We start from the raw sequence: 25,616 nt of genomic DNA, 5'->3' as shown, positions 1-25,616 counted from the left end.
CTTCGCAACATAACAAGTTTTTTCAAAAGAAATAAATATTACTTTGAAATACATGGTGATTCTATATAAGTTTGAGTGTGTGTACATTTAATAGAAAAAATTGTCATTCCAGTTCGATCACACTAGAGATTTCTTTCTTGATTTTTCTTTGGCAAAATCACCTATAATGCATAATTTATCGCCTTTGTTACGTCACTTTCTATGGAAAAAAATCTACAAATTGTTTAGACGTTCTTGCGTCATACTTGATCGGAAATTATTTTTAATTCTTGACATTTTCGAACATAGTATAGTATAGTTGATCCAAAAGATGATATAACCCAGACATCCAAGGTGAAAGTTCACCAACACCAAATTGTTCTATATGGTCCACACAATGTCCAGAAAAAAGTCACACCATTTTGAGCGTCGGGTTTGGGGGGGAGAGGGGGGAGAAATCGGTAAATTCGTAGTTTTTTAAGTTTTTCGTCAATATTTCTACAACTATGCGGCTTAGCATGAACAACCTTCTATACAAAATTGTTCTACATTAATTTTGAAATAAAAAAGGCCCTATGCATAATCTTTCTAAAATGAATGGTTCCAAAGTTACGGAGGTAGTATAGTATAACTGGTCCAAAAAAAGGCCTAACCCAAACATCCAAAGTAAAAGTTTTCCTCCAACACCAAATTGTTCTGTACGGTCCACATATTGTTCAGTAAAAAGTTACACCATTTTGAGCGTCCGGTTTGGGGGGCAGATGGGGGAGAAGTCGATAAATTAGTAGTTTTTTCAAGTTTTTCGTCAATATTTCTAAAACTATGCTTTAACGTAAACAATGTTATATATAATAATGCTCTACATGAAATTTAAAACAAAAAATCTTGTATACATAATTGTTATAACATCAACGGTTCCAGAGTTACGGAGGGTGAAAAGTCGAGGTTTTCGATACTTTTTATTTTTTTGAGCAATGTATGGTATAACTATACCAAAAACCCAGACATCCAAAGTGAAAGTTATCCTCCAACACCAAATTATTCTATATGGTCCACATAATGTTCAGAAAAAAGTCACACCATTTTGAGCGTCGGGTTTGGGGGGGAGAGGGGGAGAATTCGGTAAATATAAAAAGTATCGAAAGCATCCACTTTTCACCCTCCGTAACTCTGGAACCGTTGATTTTATAACAATAACGTATAAAACCTTTTTTGTTTTAAATTTTATGTAGAACATTTTTCCATAGAACATTCTTTACGCTAAAGCGTAGTTTTAGAAATATTGACGAAAAAAGTAAAAAAACTACTATTTTACCGACTGCTACCCCATCTCCTTCCCCCAAACTGGACGCTCAAAATGCTGTAACTTTTTACTAAACAATATATGGACCATATAGAACAATTTGGTGTTGAAGGAAAACTTTTACTTTTGATGTCTGGGTTAGGCCTTTTTTTGGACCAATTATACTATACTACCTCCGTAACTTTGGAACCGTTCATTTTAGAAGGGTCATGCATAGGACTTTTTTATTTCAAATTTAATGTAGAACAATTTTGTATAGAGGGTTGTTCGTGCTAAACCGCATAGTTTTAGAAATATTGACGAGAAACGTAAAAAACTACGAATTTACAGATTTCTCCCCCCTCTCCCTCCCCAAACCCGACGCTCAAAATGGTGTAACTTTTTTCTGAACGTTATATGGACCATATAGAACAATTTGGTGTTGGAGGATAACTTTCACTTTGGATGTCTGGGTTTGGGTCTAACTATACCATACTAACATGACTTTTCAGCGGACACGTTTGCGACTGGAATGCACAAATAAATGCGCAAAGCAATGTCAAAATTAGGGAAAATATCTTTCAATCCACTCTTCTTTAAATATTTACATATGTCAATTGGTGATTTTATTGTGGTATCCAAATGACCCTTTAAGTGAATTTCTTCATTGTTTAATTTTGGCAAATCTGTTATAACACGAAAACGTTGATAAATAAGTTGATAAGATTCCAGACGTCTATAATTCAGGTCTCTTATCAGAGTGTCGATTGTAATACCTGCAGAATGTGAGGATTTTCATCTCATCGCTAGCTGAAAAGTTTAGTTCATCATCGGCCCCCTCGTCAAATTGAATTTTTCTTTTGCTCTTTCTAATTTATTTAATACGTTTTATGTTGTCACAATTTTTTGGCTTTCCCTTCATAAATGGGAAAATATTTATGTGGAAGCCGAGAAAAATGTATATGATTCTTTAAAAAAAATAATGTGTGTACTTTGTACGCATGTAAGAAGTTATACTTCTACTACATATTATGTGATTTTTAAGACAATACCAAAAATTAAAAAAAAATAAAAGAATAAAACGCACACAAACACATTGAAAAATGCCACAAAGAAAAAATGATTTCTGAACGATAATAATTGTTGGCAAAAATTTTAAATACGCATTTTCTGAAAAAAAAATTATATAACAAATATACTTACAATCATAAAATGCATAAAAAAATAAAAAAACAAAAACTTGCATCGGGAATCGAACCCGTGAATTTCGGGGTGCTTTGATTCGTAATCGAAGCCTAGACTCACTCGTCCAATTCCACATTATTTGTCATGTGAAAAAATAGGGTAACTGAACGTTTTACTGTTTGACAGTTGTTTTGAATATAATTAAATTATGTAGTTTCAATTTTGTGGAAGAAAATATTAAAATATAACAAAACAGTAAGAAAACAATATATTAGATGAAGATTGGTAGAACTTTTGTTGGTAATCAAATTAAGTATGTAAATCAAAGCATTACATACCTACTAGATAAATAAATCTACGCCAAAAAATCATAATTTAAAAATAAAAATCGGACATAATTTGGGATTTCTCTCTAAAATCCCCATTCTTGCGAAAATAAATGTACAGTAGAGCGTCGATTATCCGAACGTCGATCAACCGAACGACCGCTTATTCGAACTATCGACTCCCGCGTCCCGCACTCGAATACCGAGCAAGCGTTAGTAATTGACGCTTAAAATATCTTCAATTTTCTTCAATATTGTATCCAAAAATAATTATGTTGTTGCAAAGACTGCACTTTTTTGTTTAGTTGCTAGTTGTCATTATCAAGATATAAATAAATATGTAGGTATATAAATATGGCTTTTATTCGATTGTGGATAAATATGTATGACTATAAATATGTATCAATATATTGTAGTTCGATTATCCGAACAAATCGGTTTTCCGAACACCTATGTCCCCCAATTAGTTCGGATAATCGACGCTCTACTGTATTTCAACCTAATCCAAATGTATAATTACAATATGATTATAATAAAAACTACTTACCAAATTAGAATGAGTTTTCCTTGTCTAAAATAGTCCAAAAGTCCAAAAATATAGGTATATGAAAACTATTTAAAAAGGCAGTATAACTATTAACTAACTTTTGTTTGTTGTTTCTTTTCACATAAATTTTAAATCGCAACAACCATAAATAATCTAACTACAGCTGTGCCACAGCCGCCATATTGAATAATTTTTGACATGTCATTTGAACATCCAATCAGAACAAAGTTATAATGCGCATGCGCCGGGATCATAGGTTTTAACATATAAAAATTCACCCTCATATCTCCGGTAAAGAAGTATAACTTCAAAAATGAAAAAGGAAGTGGCCTTCAGACATGATTCTGCTGCTAAAGATCCTACCAAATTGAGAGAATGTCCACAGCAAGGTAATACGTAGGTACCTACTCAGCAAGTGTATTGTAATTTTTTATTCTGGCCTGCATTCCTGAATATTTGCCAGACATATTGGATGCGTTATCATATGACTGACCGCAATTTGTTTTCTAGAAATTAATTCCCATTTCTATTTCATTGATGTATGTACTTAAATGTTATTCGATTTTAATTTTTATATACAAATATTTTTTTGTACAGTATTTTTGCCGCCCTTTCATAATTTGTCGCCCTAGGCAACTGCCTATATTGCCTAATGGATAAAGCGGACCTGATCAGATTAATAAAAGGATACTTAACATGAAAATTGGTTGAATTATATACAGGTCATAAATTTAATCACATATTCTGGGACCAAAAACAGTTCAATTGAGCTTAAATTACCTTAGTACAAATGTGCACATAAAAAAGTTACAGCCCTTTGAAGTTATAAAATGAAAATCGATTTTTTCCAATATATCGAAAACTATTAGAGATCCTTTATTGAAAATGAACATGTGGCATTCTAATGTCAGTAGTATCTTAACAAAAAATTATAGTGAAATTTGGACTCCCCTTAAAAATTTTATGGGGGTTTTGTTACTTTAAACCCCCCCAGACTTTTGTGTACGTTCCAATTTAATTATTATTGTAGTACCATTAGTTAAATATGTTTTAAACATTTTTTTGCCTCTTAGTACTTTTTCAAAAAGTCAGTTTTTATCGAGATATTTTGAATATTTTTCAAATCCACCACATAGGGGAGATATGCCTGAGACGGCATACTGGCTGAGATGGCATATCACGCGTTTTTCGTAAACTATTTCAAATTTGGTGCCTAGTGTGAGAGTTTTCAGTTCCTCAAGTTAGAATTTGTCAACATTGCTGAACTTATGTATGTTAGATTTATTTTGACAGAAGTAAGCAGTAGCCTTTGGAATGTTTAATAAGTAGGACGAAATATTTATTGGCTTTTTTTTTGTATCACATCATAATTCGCGAGTCTTTACACCTAAGTTAAATTTTTAAATTTTGTGATGTTATTTTATTTTATGCCTATCGCGCCTGTATCGATTTACCTATATCTTAAAAATGTGTTTAAGAAAAATTAGGTTAAAAAAACGGTCTGATTGCAATGTGGCACGAGATGGCACAGTAAGTAGGTGGATTAGATGGCATAGGTATGCCATCTCACCCTTATGCGTTTTTATACTGCATTAATTTTGTTATATGATTGGAGTTTATCGTTACAGTTATAGGTCGTTTTAAGAGGAATTCGAACCGACAAAATCAATTCCGTCGATGTTGAGACAAGTGACGAGGAAGATACTGCTTGCATTTTTTGTAATGGCCTCTTTTCATTATCTCGTTCTCGAGAAACTTGACTAAGATGCCAAATTTGTGGCAAGTGGTAATATTCCGAATGTGCCGACTATATACTAAAGATTACAAGTATACTCAAGACTACAAAAAAATTTATTTGTGACTTATCTCGAGATTAGTGCCTTTATTTCAAGGGTATGCCATCTTACCCACATGCATTTGGGTGAGATGAAACATGTAAAACTTTAAAATTTATTTTTTCAGAAAAAAACTATAATACATATGTACCTACCTTGTATTAAAGAAAGAATAATATTGTAATTAGGTATTCCTAGCACTGACTTTGATTTTTATTACATGTCTAACTCTATCAATTATCGATTACAAAATATTTAAAAAAAAGTATGCCGTCTCAGGCATATCTCCCCTATTTGTATATGGTTAAGTACGATTATGGGGGTGCACAAATTTCACTAGAATTTTGCTTTAAAATATTCCTGCCATAAGAATACCACATGTCCATTTTCAATGAAAAATCTCTAATAGTTTTCGATATATTCGAGAAAATCGATTTTCATTTTGTAACTTCAAAGGAGTGTAACTTTTTTATGTGCATATCTGTTTTTTTATGTGCATATCTGTATTAAGGTAAGTTAGGTTCATTCGAACTATTTTTAGTCCCAGAATATGTACTTTAATTTATGACCTGTATTTTGTTACACCCTATAGTTAAAACATACACCTTTATATGATTTATGTTTGTATAAATAATATAAATACCAATAATAAGTATTCTAAATTGGAAGAAAGTTATTTTGATAACACAAGGAGAATTCAGGATATGAGGTTTTACTTTCAGGAAATGGTATTATAATTATATGCATGACTCACAATACCATATATTTGTCATTTCCACCTTCTTAATATAGCTTTTACAAAAAATTCTTTTGGGTTTTCTTGGCCATCTTAATAGCCAGGTATTTGACGAGTTTTTCCCTTTATTAAAACAATTAAAAAGATATCCATTTATACTTAAATGTAAACATTTTATTTGTTAAGAAATAGAAAAACTTCTTTTTGAAGCGAGTGTCAAGAATTAGGCCGAAATGAATATTAGTTGGAGCGCCTTTTTTGCTTTTTACCTATTTAATTTTTAGAGGGGATTCTACCGATTTTCCGCAAATTTTAGTATGCTGTTGTACTATCAAAAAAAAACAGGACACTGCATTTTTTCGGATTTTTGAGTCCAGGGGCTCCTTCTGTGAACCTTAAAAGGTCCAAAAATAGCCGTTTTTAACGCTTTTTGAAGAATTTTTTCTCGGGTCCTTCTACACCAAAAATGATTTAGAAAACGCCATTTTTTAGCTCTTGACGCCTACTTTTTATGTAAATTTTTTCAGCTTGTTAAACATCAAAACGAGTCTTTTTGGCAAACAAGTAGGCCCACTTTTAACCAAAAATGGCCATATTCAAACAGCTATAAAACAGCATTTATAACTGTTTTATAGCTGTTGTGGACAGCCACATTTAGACAGTGACGAATCGAAATATCTCGAAAAGATCTACAACTTCGTCATTTAAAGTTTTTTTCGTACTTCAAACTTTTCGAGTTACGGACGTTCGAAAAGTGTCGGCATTACAAAAAACGCGATTTTGCGCATTTTCAAAGAGGTGGATTTTTTTTCTGCCAGCTCCGAATTGCACAAAAAATTTTTTTAAGGTAGTTTTTTACATATACAGGATGTCCCTGTAAGTTGTATCCATATGGAAAACTTTTTTATTATTAATTTTACGAAAAAAAGTTATTCTCTATAAAAAGTTCTGCATGGTCCAAAACCCAAGATTCAACCATCAGATATCAAATTTTATGAATGTTATACGAGATATGTAAAAAAGTTTGAATATTACTCAAAAGTAAAGTAGCTTTATTTTTCACAATATTGAAAATTGCTGTTTAGCCCAATAAAATAAAATAAAATCAAAATGTAATTCCGTACAGGTTGGAATAAATTTTTTATTAAAGTTTAGGTCAAAACAAAAGATATTTTCAAGAAAGTATATGATTCATATGAGGGGATCATTGTTTAAATAATTAAAAATTGGTAATTTTTGCACAAAATTTGCTTTTTTCACTACTGCGGCAATTCTTGTTTTTATTAAAGATTTTACAATTTTTTTCTGCAAAGATGAAGAGACAGTCTTTTATATGAGACTTACTAAATTAAATTTGACCCTTAATTTATTTAAATATTTGTAAATCAAAATTGAAAAACAAATTTCCAAAAAAATATTATTTGGAATATAAATAAGCACTATAAAATATTTTGTTTTGCAGAAAAAGTTGCGCTTTGATATCACTATAAATCGACAAAAAAATTGGTTGATAAATATTGAGTAGTTTATGAGATATTTAATTTGTATATAAATTATTACCATTTTTTTCAATTGCAAAAACGCGATTATTGCCTCTAGAGAATAAAAGTTTTAAAGGTCTTATTTTGTTTGCCTGTATCTATATTTTCGATAAATGTATTGACAAATTAAAATTTTAATTAAACAGCCCTTCAAAATGGCGTTTGAAAATTGGTGTAATTTGTTTAAAACTTGTTTTTTTTAATAACATCACCGGGATTAAAAATTTTGAAATTATTTTTCGATATTCTTGTTCTTGGTAGTTTTTGACACACTTACAAAGAAAAAAAATCTAGATCCATTTTTTGCCGAGATAGCTTCTCCAAGTTTAAAAATTCATAATTTGTTTATTTATCAATAATAACATTTTAAAGTTTGTGAGTACATCTATCAACCCTACTACTTAACAATATCATTTATACATAGAGGTAAAATTTTAGAATATTTTAAAAAATAATGATTTTCGTAGCGACCTTAACTGAAAACTTTTTGCATGAAGAGTGGTGCAGTAGTACTTTGCAATATCTTCGTTAATAATGGACCAATTTCAATGTTTTTTTTTAGGTTATGGTAGCTTTTAACTTAATAAATATAATTTGTAATAAATATTATTATTATAAATTAATTAATAAATATTCGTGAATTTGTTATAAACAACTTTTTTTCAATTTTTTTTTCTCTAGATGTTATAAATAAAAGTTGACACAAAAGATTTTTTATAAAAAAAATAATAGTGAATTAACATTAAAAATTTGTTTAAAGACTTTTTTTCTTTGTACAATATTAAAATATACACAGTGGGCCAAAGAAAAGAGTCCACCTCGGTATTTGGCAGTATTTATTAGATTTTAAGGAAATGACAAAACAAGTCCATTTTTGATCTAAGGTACATATTTTTACGGTACATACATCTGTCATTTGTCAACCCCCTCCCTTCAACTTCCCCCCCCCCCTTATTTTTAAATAGGGAATAGGGGTCGTGTGCTAGCTCATTTGAAAGGTTATTCAATTCTCTATTCAGTAATATAAACAATAACATAATTATTTATACAGGGTGTAAAATAATTTTTTTTAATTAAATTAATTGACACAAAAAGAAGAATGTATGTAATTTATTTAATTCAAAATACATTCTACTGCTGTCACAAAAGAAAAAAAAATGATTTTTGATAAATAAACATTACTTTTTGCTTAATTTCAATGTTCAAGCTGCCACCCATATGCCTCTTGGTTGGTTGAATATTGAATTTAAGCAACAAGCAATGTTTATTTACTAAATAAACATTTTTTTTCTGTTTTCTGTCAGCAGTAGAATGTATTTTGAGTTAAATAAATTACATACATTCTTCTTTTTGTATCAATTAATTTAATTCAAAATAATTTTTCTTGGACACCCTGTATAAATAATTATGCCAACGTTAATATTACTGAATAGAGAATTGTACAACCTTTCGAATGAGCTGGCACACGACCCCTATTCCCTATTTAAAAATAAGGGCTGGGGAGGTGGAAAGGAGGGGGTTGACAAATGACAGATGTATGTACCGTAAAAATGTGTCCCCTAGATCAAAAATCGACGTGTTTTGTCATTTCTTTAAAATTCAATATATACTGCCAAATATCGAGGTGGACTCTTTTCTTTGGCCCACTCTGTATATATGTATTTTACATTTAATTTTATAATCTTTTTAACAGGTACTACAGGTTAAAATTAACAGGTTTAAAAATTACGGTTTTTAACAGGTAAAAATTAATTGTGTATATATTTGTTAATCTATATTCACTTATATACATTTATTTATATAGAGGTTTTATATACATTATATGTATTAGATTTTGTATAATATATATTTGATATATTATATTTTGTATTCACATTATCTTTGCGAGATTTTGCCAATAATTTGTACAAAGAAAAAAGTTTTTATGATTCTTGAACAAAATTTTACTATTTTGGTACATTTTTAAAATAAAAATTTGTTTTAATCCTCTTTTGTGATTATCTTTGGTGCCAACTTTTATATATCAAAATACTAGAGAAAAAAAATTTGAAAAAAATTGTTTATAACTAGTTAATGATTATTTATGGCAAAAAGGGTCATGCAGATGCTATTATTTTTATATGCTAGCCCAAATTAAAAGAAAACATTGAAATTGGCCCATTATTAACGGAGATATTGGAAACTACTCCTCCGCCAATTTTCAGACAAAAGTTTTCATAATTTAAGGTGCAACGAATATCATCATTTTTAAAAATATTCTACAATTTTTATTATGTGCATAAATGACATTGTTAAGTATTAAGGTTAATAAATGTACTCACGTACTTTTAAATGTCAATATTGATAAATAAACAAATTATGAATTTTTAAACTGGGAAAAGCTATCTCGGTCAAAAAGGCTCCTAGAAAATTTTTATTCTTTTGTGGATATGTCAAAAATTACCAATAATACGAATAACGAAAAATAATTTCAAAATTTTTAATCCCGGCGATGATATTAAAAAAATAAGTTTTAAACAAATTACACCAATTTTCAAACGCCATTTTGGAGGGGTGTTTAATAGGAATTTTGACTTATCAATACATTTATAGAAAACATGCATAAAAGCAAAACAAATGAGATCTTAAAAACTGTTATACTCTATCGGTAACAACCGCGTTTTAGCGATTGAAAAAATGGTAATTTTTTATAAACAAATTAAATATCTCATAAACTACTCAATATTTATCAACCAATTTTTTTTTCAATTTATAGTGATATCATAGCGCAACTTTTTCGGCGAAACAAAATATTTTATAGTGCCTATATATATTGCAAATAACATTTTTTTGGAAATTTGTTTTTTAATTTTGATTTACAATTATTTAAATAAATTAAGGGTCAAATTTAATTTAATTGTCTGATATAACAGACTGATTCTTCATCTTTGCAGAAAAAAATTGCAAAATCCTTAATAAAAACAAAAATTACCGCAGCAGTTAAAAAAGTAAATTTTGTGCAAAAAATTACCCATTTTTAATTCTTTAAACAATGATCCCCTCATATGAATCATATACTTTTTTGAAAATATCTTTTGTTTGGACCTAAACTTTGATAAAAAATGTATTCCAACCTGTACGGAATTACATTTTGATTTACATGTATTGTAATTTTATTTGATCGGTCTAGTTATGAAAAGTTGTTTGGAATTAAAACTATATTCTAATATGCAATTACATCATTCTAATTGAAAAAAAAAAAAAAAAAATTTTTTGAAAAGTTATGGACAACATTCTAACATAATATTATCAAATTATATTTTTAGCCAAATGGCAAACAACTTCCTCATTGCCGCCCTAACAACACCACAGACCAAGACACATCTAGCTGGTGTAGTAAATCCGATGATGTTGTTTCTCCAAAAGCTGAATTGCATATCAACACAGATGAGGAATTTTCGGAAGAAGAAGGAAAAACTATACAAATGAAACCCCAGAGAGTACAAATATCTTTGCGTAAAGGTGAAAAGGTTGATTTGAAGTTTCAATTTAAGAACGCCGAAAACTATCCAGTTGATCTTTATTATCTTATGGACTTATCTAAGTCTATGGAAAGCTATAAAACAAAACTGGCAGAACTTGGAAACGAATTGGCGAAGCAGATGAGAATCATTACAACAAAATTCAGGCTGGGATTCGGTAGTTTTATTGATAAACGGGATTTACCATATGTCAGTACTGTTCCTTCAAGGTAAGTTATTTAAATAGTCCAAGCTGTGGGTGAAAAATAGGTCGATTTCAGGATATAATTCAGGAATTTTTGAAACCTATCAGGTGTTGTAAAGGACGATGTCAGGAATAACTTATACTAAAATGTAACCAAAAATTTTGTGCGGTTTTTTATTTATGACGATTTTCATTTGTTAAATTTGCAATTTTTAAAGATTTTTAATTTTGCAGCTTAGGATATTCATTTTAGAGAAAAAGGTTTAAATAGAAAATTGTAGTAAATTAAAAAACATACAATTTGAGCTATTGCAAGTTTAATTTTGTTAATACGTTATTGCAAAACAGCCTGCGAAAGTCCAAAATGGCCGTTTTTTGCAATTGCGTTATTTATTGTAAAAATATTTTTTATATATTTTTTAAGGCTTTAAAATGAAGATCTTTTAATGCTAAACATAAAAAAAAATTTGTTGTGCCCGATTTGTGAACTTGTTGCTTAGATATTATAATTTGTTTTTCCCAAGAGGTCAAATGTCCAAGGCTATAACTTTTTGAAAAAAAATCGTACAGAGTTAATCCAAGATCCACTCTCCTTCTAAAGACTTATATTTTCATATTCTGATGTAAATAAATGCGTATAACATTTTTTAACCTCTTATTTAGGGTTTGAAAATAAGGGGGCAAATTTCGTTATAAACATTTAGAACTGAAGCCGCCCCTGTACATCCTATGAGTTTCTAACTTGCAGATTATTGTTGCTGAAGCCAAAATAAAGATTCAAACCAAATAAAAATATTCTACCACCAACTGAAGCCGAGATAATTGTTTTTGTTTTCTTAAATCGTAGTGACTTTATTTATAATAATTAAGAAATTATTTCACAGTCATTGACTAAAGAAAGACTGATATTATCTTAAAATAAAAATTATTTTGACCGAAATTTACATTTAAATATTAAAAAAGATTTTTAAAATGTAGTGGAGATTTATTTTCCGTTTCGAGTGTGATTTATTGTGTCGGTTGCCCTTAGCAACGGCTAGCAACTTATAATACATTGAATCACGGTTTTCGCTTTAAATTTTAAAGCATAGCTTGGATTGACATGAAATTTGGCAAACACATAGATAATATGTTAAAGAATAAAAATAATATTGGGCCTCTGTGTGCTTTTGTCCTAGGGGTGAGTTTCACCCCTTATAAGGGATGAAAAAATATATGTTCAAAATAAGTTCGGAAATGGATAAAACGTCTAATTCTAAGCACCTTTTGTTCTATAGCATTTTTTCACCAAGTTAATACCTTTCGAGTTATTTTCGAGTAAATACCTTCATTTTTCAACAACAAAAAAGACACTTTTTAGGCGGTTTTTGACAAATAACTCAAAAAGTAAGTATTTTATTGAAAAAAGAGTTTTAACAAAAATATAGCAAATTAAAAATTGAAAAAAACGGTGTACGCGTGAAATCTCTAGACCCAGTAGAAACAAAGTTCTAACTAATGAAAAAGAGGTTGTTCATAGCTGTCAAATTTCAAAGTGAATTATTTCAACGTGAAATAACCGAAAAATCATGCACTTTTTGGAGAAGAATCATTACAACTTTTTTAAAGTGTTAAAATATATATATATATATATATATATATATATATATATATATATATATATATATATATATATATATATATATATATATATATATCTGTTTTAAAAAAAAGTTTATAGCATCAAAAGTAAGCAAGTTATGCTGAAAATAAAGTTCATCTCTTTTTTTTTTGGTCAAAAAACTCGGGAAAGTCACCCCCTAATTAGCATCAAAAATGAAATTAATCAATTTTACTTCAATGTTGTGTTACTCGTGTATGTGTCGTTTATGTCTGTAAGTTTCATCGGTTCAAAGTGCTTATTTTTGAAGAAGCAGTAGTTAAAGGACTTGAACTAGTCAATAATCACGAGTGTATGCAAATTTAGAACAGCCATATCTTAACAAATTTTTGCCTTCCAAAAAAAGCAAAAAATCCAAAATATTCATAAAAGCAAAAACTACATTTTTTTACTCTTTGTGATTTTTGGTCACATTAATAAATTTTAAGTTATTTAGAAGAAAACATTTTTTTTTTAATTAAAAATTAAAACAGATTTACTTTAAAACCATTTTTTTTAAATAACCCTTTGAACCGAAGATACTTACAGATCATATAAATAATACATGAGCAAAATAACTTGTGAAGCGTTAATGATTAATTTGATTTAAGATGCTAATTGGGGGTTGACTTTCGAGTTTTTTGACCAAAAAAAAAGAGATCAACTTTATTTTCAGAGTAACTTGTTTACTTTTGATGCTATAAACATTTTTTAAAAACAGATATACATATTTTTTTTAAATACTTTAAAAAATGATTTTTCTCCAAAAAGTGCATGATTTTTTGATTATTTCACGTTGAAATAATTCACTTTGAAATTTGACGGATATGAACCTATTTGTCATTAGCTAGAACTTTGTTTATACTGGGTCTAGAGATTTCATGCATACATCATTTTTTTCAAATTTTAATTTTCTATATTTTTGTTAAAACCCATTATTTCAATAAAACACTTATTTTTTGAGTTATTTGTCAAAAACCGCCTAAAAACGTGTTTTTTTGTTGTTGAAAAATTAAGGTATTTACTCGAAAGGTATTAACTTGGTGAAAAAATGCTATAGAACGAAAAGTGCTTAAAATTAGACGTTTTATCCATTTCCGAACTTATTTTGAACATATATTTTTTCACCCCTCATAAGGGATGAAACTCACCCCCAGGACAAAAGCACACAGAGGCCCAATATCATTTTTATTCTTTAACATGTTATCTATGTGTTTGCCAAATTTCATGTCAATCCAAGCGGTGCTTTAAAATTTAAAGCAAAAACCGTGATACAATGTATTATAAGTTGCTAGCCGTTGCTAAGGGCAACCGACACAATAAATCATAGTCGTAACGAAAAATAAATCTCCATTACACTTTAAAAATAATTTTTAATAATTAAATGTAATTTTCGGTTAAAAAAATTTTTATTTTAAGATAATATAAGTCTTTCTTTAGTCAATGACTGTGAAATTATTTCTTAATTGTTATAAATAAAGTCACTACGATTTAAGAAAACAAAAACAATTATCTCGGCTTCTTCAGTTGGTCGTAGAAAATTTTTATTTAGTTTTGAATCTTTATTTTGTCTTTAGCAACAATAACCTGCAAGTTAAAAACTCATAGGATGTACAGGAACGACTTCAGTTCTAAATGTTTATAACGAAATTTGCACCCTTATTTTCAAACCCGAAATAATAGGTTGAAAAATGTTATACGTATTTATTTACATCAGAATATGAAAATGTAAGTCTTTAGAAGGAGAGTGGATCTTGGATTAACTCTGTACAATTTTTTTTCAAAAAGTTATTGCCTTAGACATTTGACCTCTTGGGATAAACAAATTATAATATCTAAACAATAAGTTCACCAATCGGGCACTACAAATTTTTTTTATGTTTAGTATAGAAAGATCTTCATTTTAAAGCCTTAAAAAATACATAAAAGTTATTTTTACAATAAATAAGGCAATTGCAAAAAACGGCCATTTTGGACATTCCGCAGGCTGTTTTGCAATAACGTATTAACGAAATTAAACTTGCCATAGCTCAAATTGTAGGTTTTTTAATATACTACAATTTTCTATTTAAAAGTTTTTCTCGAAAATGAGTATCCTAAGCTGCAAAATTAAAAATCTTTAAAAATTGTAAATTTAACAAATGAAAATCGTCATAAATAAAAAACCGCACAAAATTTTTGGTTACATTTTAGTATAAGTTATTCCTGGCATCGTCCTTTACAACACCTGATAGATTTCAAAAATTCCTGAATTATATCACGTTTTTTCATCCACAGCCTGCGGTAAAAACGTTTTTATATACTTGGCTTCGTCTTTGTCACTGTCTCCGCAAATTATGTAATCCATTTTAAACAGAGTTCTACGCTACCTAGGCAACCGAAATTTTCAGAGTAGCTCAAAACTTGCTAACAATGCAATATTTAACTGCTATTATATGGATACATCTTCTTCTTCTTCGTGCGACTAGGGTTACTCCTGTTTGTCTGCCTCTTATTCTGTTTCAGTTGTTGTTGACTGTACATTGTTTTTCCACCTTTTCGGCGGCCTTCCAACGGGTCTTCTGCTATAGGGTTTGTTGTTTTTACAGATGTTCGCTAATCTATCTGGTTCCATTCGGTTTACATGTTCGTTCCAGTTTTTCATTATGGATAAATCGATTTTTTAAATTTCAAACTATTTTAAAAATGTGACTAATGCAATGACATTTAGATTCCATTTTAAAGTACGTCAACAAATCGATAATTACAAATTGATGGTGGCTCAGTGATAGAGCATTAGACTGCAGATCGAGAAGTCCCGAGTTCGAAAACCCCCTGTTGCGTATCTTTTTTTAATTTTTTAAATACATAATTAAAAGTTAATATACTTAAAGCCCCTCCTATATTTATCAATCAACGCTTGAATTCATATGTTATAAGTTAATTATTATATATGTTACAGTTCAAGTTGATTATCCAGTTGGAGTTAACTTTTACTAGTTCGAGTCAACTCTAACTGCTGGTTTCAGTAAAAGTTGATTATAAATATAAAATGAAGATTTATAATCAACATTTACTAGTAAAAGTACACTCCAACTAGGAAAAGTATACCTACTCTTCCCAATGCCATTTAGAAAAAGTGGATTCTGATTCACACAAACAGCCGATTCTAGAAATTAAATGTTACTGAATATGTTCAAATTAGTCTAGGCTGTATCGTCGCCCCCGTTAGGTAAATTACTCCGATTCGAATTTTTTGTACAAACTTACCCAAAAAGAGGTCCTTATAACAAATCTACTGGGTGCCAGGCAGTACCTTGATCGATAAATTGTTTAAACAATTTTTTTTAGACAAATTCACAAAAATAATATTTTAACTTCGAATAATTTTTTTTAGATCATTTGGGTTATTCTGAGCAAAAAAAGATATTTTGTGATTTTTCTCTAAAATTGATTGTTGTCGAGTTGTACGCGATTTAAAATTTGAAAAATGCGAAAATAGCCATTTTCAAGGCTTAATAACTCGGTTAAAATCCATTACTATGAAAGTCAGAAAGTGACCAAATTAAAGTTTATAGCCCCCTCTACAAGATCCAGCAGAAATTTTTGTCAATATTTTATCTTTAATTATTAACAAAGAGCACTAAGTGCGTATTAGGCGGCCGTCAATGTTGAGTGCTAAAGAGATGCACCATTGAATCTCACTCGCACTCACATTGACGGCCGCCTCAATACACGCTTAGCGCTCATTGTTGATAATTAAAAATAATATCTTATTAATGAAATAATGACAAAAATTTCTTCAGGATCTTATAGAGGTAGCTTTAATCTTTGATTTTTTTTTAGTTTCTGACTTTCATAATCTATAATATCGTATGGTATTTTTGCCTTTCGGACAGTTCCGGCGCCAATTACATCTTTAACCCTGTTTCAAATAACTAGTGTCGATGTACACTAGTCCAGGGTGACCGACGGCTTAACGTGCTCTCCGAGGCACGGTGAGACAGCTCGTGTCATTATTGGAAATGAAAATGGTTTGTCTTTGGTAGGGCTCGAACCCACGTGCACTGGCGTATGAGGCCAGCGATTATGCCGTTACTCCACGGACGCTCGCTCGACTTTCACAATAATTATCTTTAACCGAGTTATTAAACCTTGAAAATGGTTATTTTGGCGTTTTTCAAATTTTAAGTGACTAATAACTCGACAACAGTCAATGTTAGAGAAAAAAAGGCCCAAAGGATCTAAAAAAATTTGTACGAAGTGAAAAAATTATTTTTGCGAATTTGTTTAAAATCATTGTTTATCGCCAAACGTCACTAAAATCATTCATTATTGTACTCATTTGCCCTCATTTTCGGCAGTAAAGTAAAACTTTGTTGTATTGAAAGACGAATGTTACTTTACCTGCCGCGATTAATTATTAAATTAACCGAGATTGAATGTAAGTGGTAAATGGCAGCAATCGATTATTTATTTGAGTGAAATTAAAATTTATTTACTTTAATTATTAAAAATATTGTACAAAATTTACCTTATTGTTGATAAAATTTATGTCAAAAATTAAAATTCTGTAGTGTTTCGCAATTATATTCATACAAAATAAATCAAAACTTTACAGATTTAGTAATTAGGTAGGTATACAATATTGATAACTATCGATTAATTTAAACATCAAAACCGGCCATCATGCAAAAGTCATCTGTCATTACTGTCATACGAATTTTGGTGCTACTTCGGTATGCGGTCTACGGCAGAGTTTCTAGTTTGGTATGCGGTCTACCGTCTGATATGCGATCTACGGCAGTTTAGCTGATTCGGCATGCGGTCTACGTACAAAAACAAATTAGAGAAACTATTACAAACTTTTTATTTATTATTTATATTTATACTTTACTTTACTTGTCATACTTGTGCTTTACTTCACACTTCACGTGTTATTCTGTCTAAATCCCGAACCGAGGATTAGCGGCGTGTAATTTGGGTTGCCTATATAAACTTGAATCAACGAAATGGGCCTTGAGTGTTAATTTAAAACGCTGAAAAGACCGTTTAGTGATAATAAAAAGGGTGGGTTGTGATTGCGCGCAGCGGTCAAATACCTCCTGCCGTGCGGTTCTCTCACTCTGTAAGTTGGGTTTGGACCGAAGGGTTAGGTCTTCCTCCTTTCAGGCAAAAACCGATATTTACTGCGGTTGCATGATATTTAATATTAAAATAGTATTGGATGTGGTAGAATGTAGACTCTTTGTATAATTACCAATTGAACAGTGAAGCTGTTAGTAATAATAAAATAGTAATGTTTGTAATAGTTTCTCTAATTTGTTTTTGTACGTAGACCGCATGCCGAATCAGCTAAATTGCCGTAGACCACATATTAGACGGTAGACCGCATACCGAAGTGGCACCAGAATTTTTTATTTCGTCTAAAATTAAAAAAAATTCCTCAAAGTTGTAAGTAAGTGTTAAATGTTTTTTATGATTGACGATACAATTTTGTACGCACAACCTCATTACTCTTTATCGAACGCGTCTGTTGCTCGCTTCGCTCCCTCTGCTCGTAATATCAGACTCGTTCGATAAAGAGCCACTTTACTGACTTGGTACATAAATAACTATTAAACAATTTTTCGAACGCGGTACCGCGTGACACCCTGTGTATTTGTTATAAGGATTGTTATACGGATGTATTTCTGTGAGTAAGTTTGTGCAAAAAATCGAATCAGAATAATTTACCTAACGGGGGCGACGTTACAGACTATACTAATAAGTAGTTGAAACGGTTAAAACAAAGAAACGCGCACTCATCAAAAATGCACAGGAAGAGTCAACTCAAATCTATCAAATGATACCAAGCACCAATCCCCACTACACCCCTGGAGGTGGGGTGGGGGGTAACTTTAAAATCTCAAATATAAACCCCCAGTTTTTCTTGCAAATTTGGATTCGTTACGTAAAAGTAGGCAACTTTTATACAAGACATTTTTTCGAACTGTGGATAGATGGCGCTATAATTGGGAAGACGATTTATCCTGATACCATAGGTAAATTATAGAAACGGTCTAATATCTCACGAAATACACTTCCAAATGAGAAACCAAAAAACAGGTTTTTAATCTTTTTCGAAAACCTATCGAATAACACCAAACATGACCCTCCAACCCACCCCCTGGAGGTGGGGTGGGGGGTAACTTTAAAATCTTAAATAGCCACCCCCTACTTTTTATTGTAGATTCGGATTCGCCGTAAAAAATTAAGCAACATTTATTCGAAACATTTTTTAAAATTTTTGATAGATGGCGCTAATAAATCGTATTTTTCCAATTAAAGCGCCATCTATTAACAATTCTAAAAAATGTTTCGAATAAATATTGCTTAATTTTTCATGACGGATCCGAATATATAATAAAAAGTGGGGGTTGCTATTTAAGATTTTAAAGTTACCCCCCACCCCACCTCCAGGGGGTGGGTTGGAAGGTCACGTTTGATGTTGTTCGAAAGGTTATCCAAAAAGATTAAAAACCTGTTTTTTAGTTTCTCATTTGGAAGTGCATTACGTGAGATACTAGACCGTTTATATAATGTACCTATGGTATCAGGATAAATCGTTTTTCCCAATTATAGCGCCATCTATCCACAGTTCGAAAAAATGACTTGAATAAAAGTTGCTTACTTTTAGGTAACGAATTAAAATCTGCAAGAAAAACTGGGGGTTTTCATTTAAGATTTTAAAGTTACCCCCCACCCAACCCCCAGGGGGTGTAGTGGGGGTTGGTGTTTGGTGTCATTGGATAGATTTTTAAAAATGATTGAAAACGTATTTTTCAGTTCTTCGATCTGATGTTTAGTTCGCGAAATATTCGACCGTTCCACTACTTTTGGGACACCTTGTATAATATTTATAATTTTTTTCGTCTCTGTTGGGACGTGATGTGGTAATTCCTCGCATGTAAAAGTCCTTACATGTTCGCTAAATTACTTTCGACTCGGCTAAATTGGTTTAGACTAGGCCGTATTAGTTTATCCTGAAGTGTGAGTCTTATTATATCAGGATAAACTAGTTTGACCTAGGCCAAACTAGTTTGGCCTGAAGTGTGTGTATTTATATCAGGATAAACTAGTTTGGCCTACGCGCGATAGGACAAACTAGAATGGCCTAGGCCATACTAGTTTATCCTAACGCTCTTAGGACAAACTAGTTTGACCTGGGCCAAACTAGTTTGTCCTGAAATCGGGTTTGGCCGGTAACATATAAGTAGGTATATCCATGTATGTATATTATAGGGGAGTGCATTTAGATTTTCACTTCGGAAAAAATCAAACCAGATAAAACTTTTTGTAATTTCATTAAGAAATGTTTAATAAACAACATATCAAAAAGTTCTACTCGAGAAGTGGCTGATTCATTTTTTATTAAACAAATGAACAGCGAAGTTAGATGTTTTTTTAAATAACTCCGAAAATATAACTTTTAGAAAAAAACTGACTTGACTATTGAAAAATTCAGAAAATTTTACAAAAAAAAACTTATATAAAGATTTTTCTAAAATTAAATCTCTAGCTTCTGTAATTTTTTATTTATAACGCTAAAGTCACCGTTCTCACACACATTGGCGCACTGTAAACTTAGCGTTGGAAGAAGTGCACGGTTGAGTTTTTTTAATGTAATTCTTTAACTAATGGATCAAAATAAATTTTACAAATTGGACATAAAAGAAGATAAAATAAGCTATCTTATGGTTGTAATTAAAAGAAATAAAATGTATGGACATAAGTACGGTGTGGGCGGAAAGTGAGCCTTACATGAATTTTGTTTAAAAATGTGTAACTAATACAATTTTACTTATAAAACTCTAAAATTTGCACAACTTAACTCTCAATTATCTTACTAAACGATGTTTTATTCAAAAAAAATCTCAAAAATTTAATTCAAATAATACGATGTCTCAAAAAAATGTAATTTTTGAAAACTTTGTAGTTTTACAGAATTCCCACCATTTTAAGACGGTATTACTCAAGTTTGAATAAATCTAATACAATTTTTTTGCTATTTTTTTAAAGCTTGGGATGTAATCTTTAAAAAACACTGAATTATTTTAGTTTAAAAATGAAATAAACAATTTATTTTTGAGAAAACTAAGAAAGATAACAAAAATGTAATACAAAAACCGAAAATTACCATCTGAAAAAAATGTATATAGAGAGTGATCAAAACTTTTTTTCTGTAAAACTTACCTAAAATACATTTAATAATAAGCTTCAACAATAATAAATGTTCAACAAAAAACATTTTTTAGCTCTTATACAGTATGTCTGCGTAACTAGGAACCTATTGATAACTTTTTTAATATCAGTTTTACGAAATAAAGTTATTCTTTATAAAATACTCTGCATCGTATATAACATAAGACGCAATCATCAAATATCAAATTTTGTTAATTTTGTACGAGGTATGTCAAAAAATATGAATTTCACTCAAGAGTAAAGTACCTTTATATTTCACAATATCGAAAATTTTTATAAAGAAAAGTTGTTTGGAATTAAAAACTATGTTCCAATATGTAATTATATCCTTCTAATCGAAAATTTGTTTTTTTTTTAAATATTCTTTCTAATACATTTTAATTTTTAATATTATTGTGAAAAATATTTGTTTATCTTTTTTTTAAGAATGAAATTCCATATTTGTTTGATTGGATTCTACTTGTTTTTCATTTAAATATCCGCCATTTTGGATCCGCCATTTTGAAATTTAAATTTTTAATCTTTTATTCAGATTCAACAACCTGTTAAAAATAAAGACAATAAATGTTTTAGAAAAATGTTCTTTTTTATGTTCTTTTTAGAAAATCCGCATTTTTGGATCCGCCATTTTATAGTTTATAATGTTAACATTTATATATAAATAAATATTTATATATATATATATATATATATATATATATATATATATATATATATATATATATATATATATATATATATATATATATATAAATGTTTATAATGTTAACATTTTGGTTTAGTATAAGTATTTAGTAATAGTGTTTTATTAGTATGCATTTTTAATGTAATGTATGTAATATATGTTTGTGATTATTAAAATATAATGTATATCAGTTAAAATTAGGAAATTGTGTCTATGAAAATAAAAAAAAAAAATTTGAGCTGGCCAATTGGTTCAAACCAAGGTCATAAATCTAAACACACACATTTAAGTTAGGTTTATCAAAGCACTCAAAAATAAATATATGTAGAAATAAATACATTTTGTAAAGAAATTATGATTTTACAACTATTTTTTAAGTTATCCGCCATTTTGGATCTGCCATTTTATAATTTAAATTATCAAAATTTGTTTCAGGTTCAGCAACCTCTCGAAAATATCCACATATATGCAAACAAACACGTTTTATAAAAAAAATCGGATTTTACAACTACTTTTTAAGGATTTTTAGGAAAAAATCCGCCATTTTGAATCCTCCATTTTGAATTTGCAAATTGTAATGTCAGATTCGGGTTCAGCATAATCAAAACTAAAACAAAAACATTTTTTATCAAAATAAAATGTTGAATTCACCCATATTCTTAACATTATTTATACAAAACAATTGTTATTGTTTAAACAATTAATAAACAATTAGCGGCAAAATTTGTGAGTAGAACTTTTTACTTCAACATATTTATAAACTAACTAAAAGGTTTAGAAAAATATAACCTTGTTTGATTTTTTCCGAAACATTGTATCTTTTCGTTCTAATTGCACTCCCCTATTAATAGTCTTTTGACTTCATATTTCTATATAATTAGTACCAATGAATTTTGATAAATAAATAAAAAAAAACCCGACACTTTTTAGATTACTGTCTCCTTGTGAAACTGATGGGAAAATAAAACAAAAGTGTGCCAGTCCGTATAGTTTCAAACATGTTGTTTCTCTAACCAAAGATGACCAGAAATTTGTGGAGGAAGTAAAATCAGCTAACGTCTCTGGAAATTTGGATTCACCTGAAGGTGGCCTCGATGCTCTTATGCAAGTCATGGTTTGTAAAAACAAGATTGGATGGAGAGACCAGGCTAGACACTTATTAATATTTTCCACGGGTAAGTAAATTCTATTGGTTTTTATTTTTTTATATGTACCGGGTGTCCCAATAAGAATAGCTCTCGGCCATATATCAGGAACCGTTTATAGTACAGCTTTTAGAAAAAAATATTTGTAACAAAAGTTGCCTCGGGAAAAGCCTGGAAATTATTTTCATAATTGTAGGTCCACCGCTAGAGGGCGTAATTGAATATCAAAAATTTAAAAATCAAAATTTACAAAATTTGCCTAACGAAAGGGCACTGGAAATCCGATCATCGTATTCTTCATAAAATTCTGCGCATATTTGATTTCACAAGTTTAAATCTACCTTTGCAAATAAGAGGTGGGGTGAGTGAGAACCTTGTTATGAAAAAATAACTGTAAGTCCGGTTCTGCTAAATCGAATTTTGCAAACTTTGTCTTGTTGAAAACAGCTCTTTTTCGTCAATGTAAGAGTTATAATTTCGAAACAGCCTATTGAGTAATATGGCAGCTAGGAGACGTTATTTAATTATTTTCAGAAATCTAGTTTTCTTTGGAAAATATTAAATAAGTATGCATTTTTCATCGTGTATTACAAAATTAGATCAAATTAGCAACAGAATAGCGAAAACCCCATGTCGATACCTTTTTTCTATCTCGAGATATCTTAAGAAACGTGTAAATTTTAAACCTAACCGTTACTGTCACCGGTAAACGAAGTTAAGGAAAAGTAGTGTGCTGTGGAAAAAACAAAGAAACATTTTCCAGATCTCAACGTATATAATGAATTAAAACAACAATAACCACCACTATAAAACAACACTATAAAATATAACAAAGAAATAAAACAACTACTTAGTGACGACTTAAATGTTCAAATTATTGCCCATCATTTTTATTCAAGCATTTACTCTTTCAAGAGTAGATTAAACAGCAGTCTTAATTTCTGCTCTCGGATTGCTTTGAATGGAATTTCGTATTCTCTGGATCATTTTTTCTCGAGTAGGCCTAGCTGCAAAAACAAGGTCTTTAATCCGTCCCCATACCTAAATAAAAGTGAAATACCAAACCGTCCCCACACCAAACAGTTAAATCTGGTGATAGTCAGATAATTGGACTCTTTCTTTTCGGTAATGCTATTATTGGTGAACGCTATCTAATTTTTTTAAGGAATGAATTGCCTCTTCTTCTGGAAGATGTACCGCTAGCAGTTCGTAGGTCCATGTTGTTTCAGCACGATGGTTGTTCCGCGCGTTTTTCCAGGGTAGTAAGAGATTTTTTAGATGAGTCATTCGCTGATAGATGGATAGGACGTGGAAGCCTATTTTTTGGCTAGCCAGATCACAAGATTTAACTGTTTGAGGGCCGGTTGTTCGAACGCTAATCAACAATGATCATTATCAAATAATTAATTACTGTCAATGTCAATTGTCAAAACATAATTAATTACAATTCTGAGACTATAATCAATTAATATAACAATAATTATTAACATAATTAATAATAAATCTCATAATTGTAATTAATTATGTTTTCAACAACCCAAACAAAGTTGACATTGACAGTTTTGGTGACAATAATTAAATATTTAATAATGATCATTGTTGATTAGCGTTCGAACAACCGGCCCTTAGACTTTTATTTATGGGGGCGGATTAAAGACCTTGTTTATGCCGATAGGCCCACTACTCGAGAAAACATGATCCAGAGAGTGAGAAACGCCATGCAAAGCATTGAGAGAGCAGAAATTGAGACTGCTGTTCAATATACTCTTAAAGAGTAAATACTTGCATCGAAAATTATGGGCCATAATTTGAACATTTAAGTCGTCACTAAGTAGTAGTTTTTATTTCTTTGTTATATTTTATAGTGTTGTTTGTCCTATTGTCGTTTTAATCAATACACCTAAAAAATTTCTTTGTTTTTTCCACAGCACACTACCTTTCCTTAACTTCGTTTACCGGTGACAGTAACAGTTATGTTTAAAATTTACAAGTTTGTTAAGATATTTCGAGATAGAAAAAAGGTATCGACATGCGGATTTCCCTATTCTGTTGCTAATTTGATCTAATTTTGTAATAGATGATAAAAAATGCATACTTTTATTTAATACTTTCCAAAGAAAACTAGATTTCTGAAAATAATTAAATAACGCCTCCTAGCTGCCATATTACTTAATAGGCTGTTTCGAAATTATAACTCTTACATTGACGAAAAAGAGCTGTTTTCAACAAGACAAAGTTTGCAAAATTCGATTTAGCAGAACTGGACTTACAGCCATTTTTTCATAACAAGGTTCCCACTCACTCCCACCTCTTATTTGCAAAGGCAGACTTAAACTTGTCAAATCAAATATGCGCAGAATTTTATGAAGAATACGATGATCGGATTTCCAGTGCCCTTTCGTTAGGAACATTTTGTAAAATTTTTATTTTTAAAATTTTGATATTCAATTACGCCCTCTAGCGGTGAACCTACAATTATGAAAATAATTTCCAGGCTTTTCCCGAGGCAACTTTTGTTATAAATATTTTTTTCTCAAAGTTGTACTATAAACGGTTCCTGAGATATGGCCGAGAGCCATTCTTATTGGGACACCCGGTACATGTATTTTTACCTAAATAAATTCTTAAATCTTTAGATGTTTGGCTGATAATAAAACACCAAAAAAGATGACGTGCCTCACCAGTGACCCTGAACACCAGGTGCTCCGGGGGTTGATTTTGATGACGTTATGACGTATTCATATTCAGCCATCCCAAAAACACCCGAGTAATCTATTTTTGTGCGAAA

General features: G+C 30.2%; 1 protein-coding gene across 2 annotated transcripts in view; it reads left to right on the top strand.

The window, feature by feature from the left end:
- Nucleotides 1-25,616, top strand: part of LOC114339528 (integrin beta-PS) — a 63,321-nt gene that overhangs the window by 12,022 nt on the left and 25,683 nt on the right. For both annotated transcript variants that reach the window (XM_028290184.2, XM_050654463.1), the window contains exons 2-3: nucleotides 10,737-11,161; nucleotides 22,614-22,858. In XM_028290184.2, the coding sequence (XP_028145985.1) occupies nucleotides 10,737-11,161; nucleotides 22,614-22,858 (670 nt within the window). The remainder of the gene's footprint in view (nucleotides 1-10,736; nucleotides 11,162-22,613; nucleotides 22,859-25,616) is intronic.

The sequence above is a fragment of the Diabrotica virgifera genome, chromosome 6 (assembly GCF_917563875.1).
Source record: "Diabrotica virgifera virgifera chromosome 6, PGI_DIABVI_V3a".
NCBI classification, from domain to species: domain Eukaryota; kingdom Metazoa; phylum Arthropoda; class Insecta; order Coleoptera; family Chrysomelidae; genus Diabrotica; species Diabrotica virgifera.
This window is presented reverse-complemented; position numbering and strand designations above follow the sequence as displayed.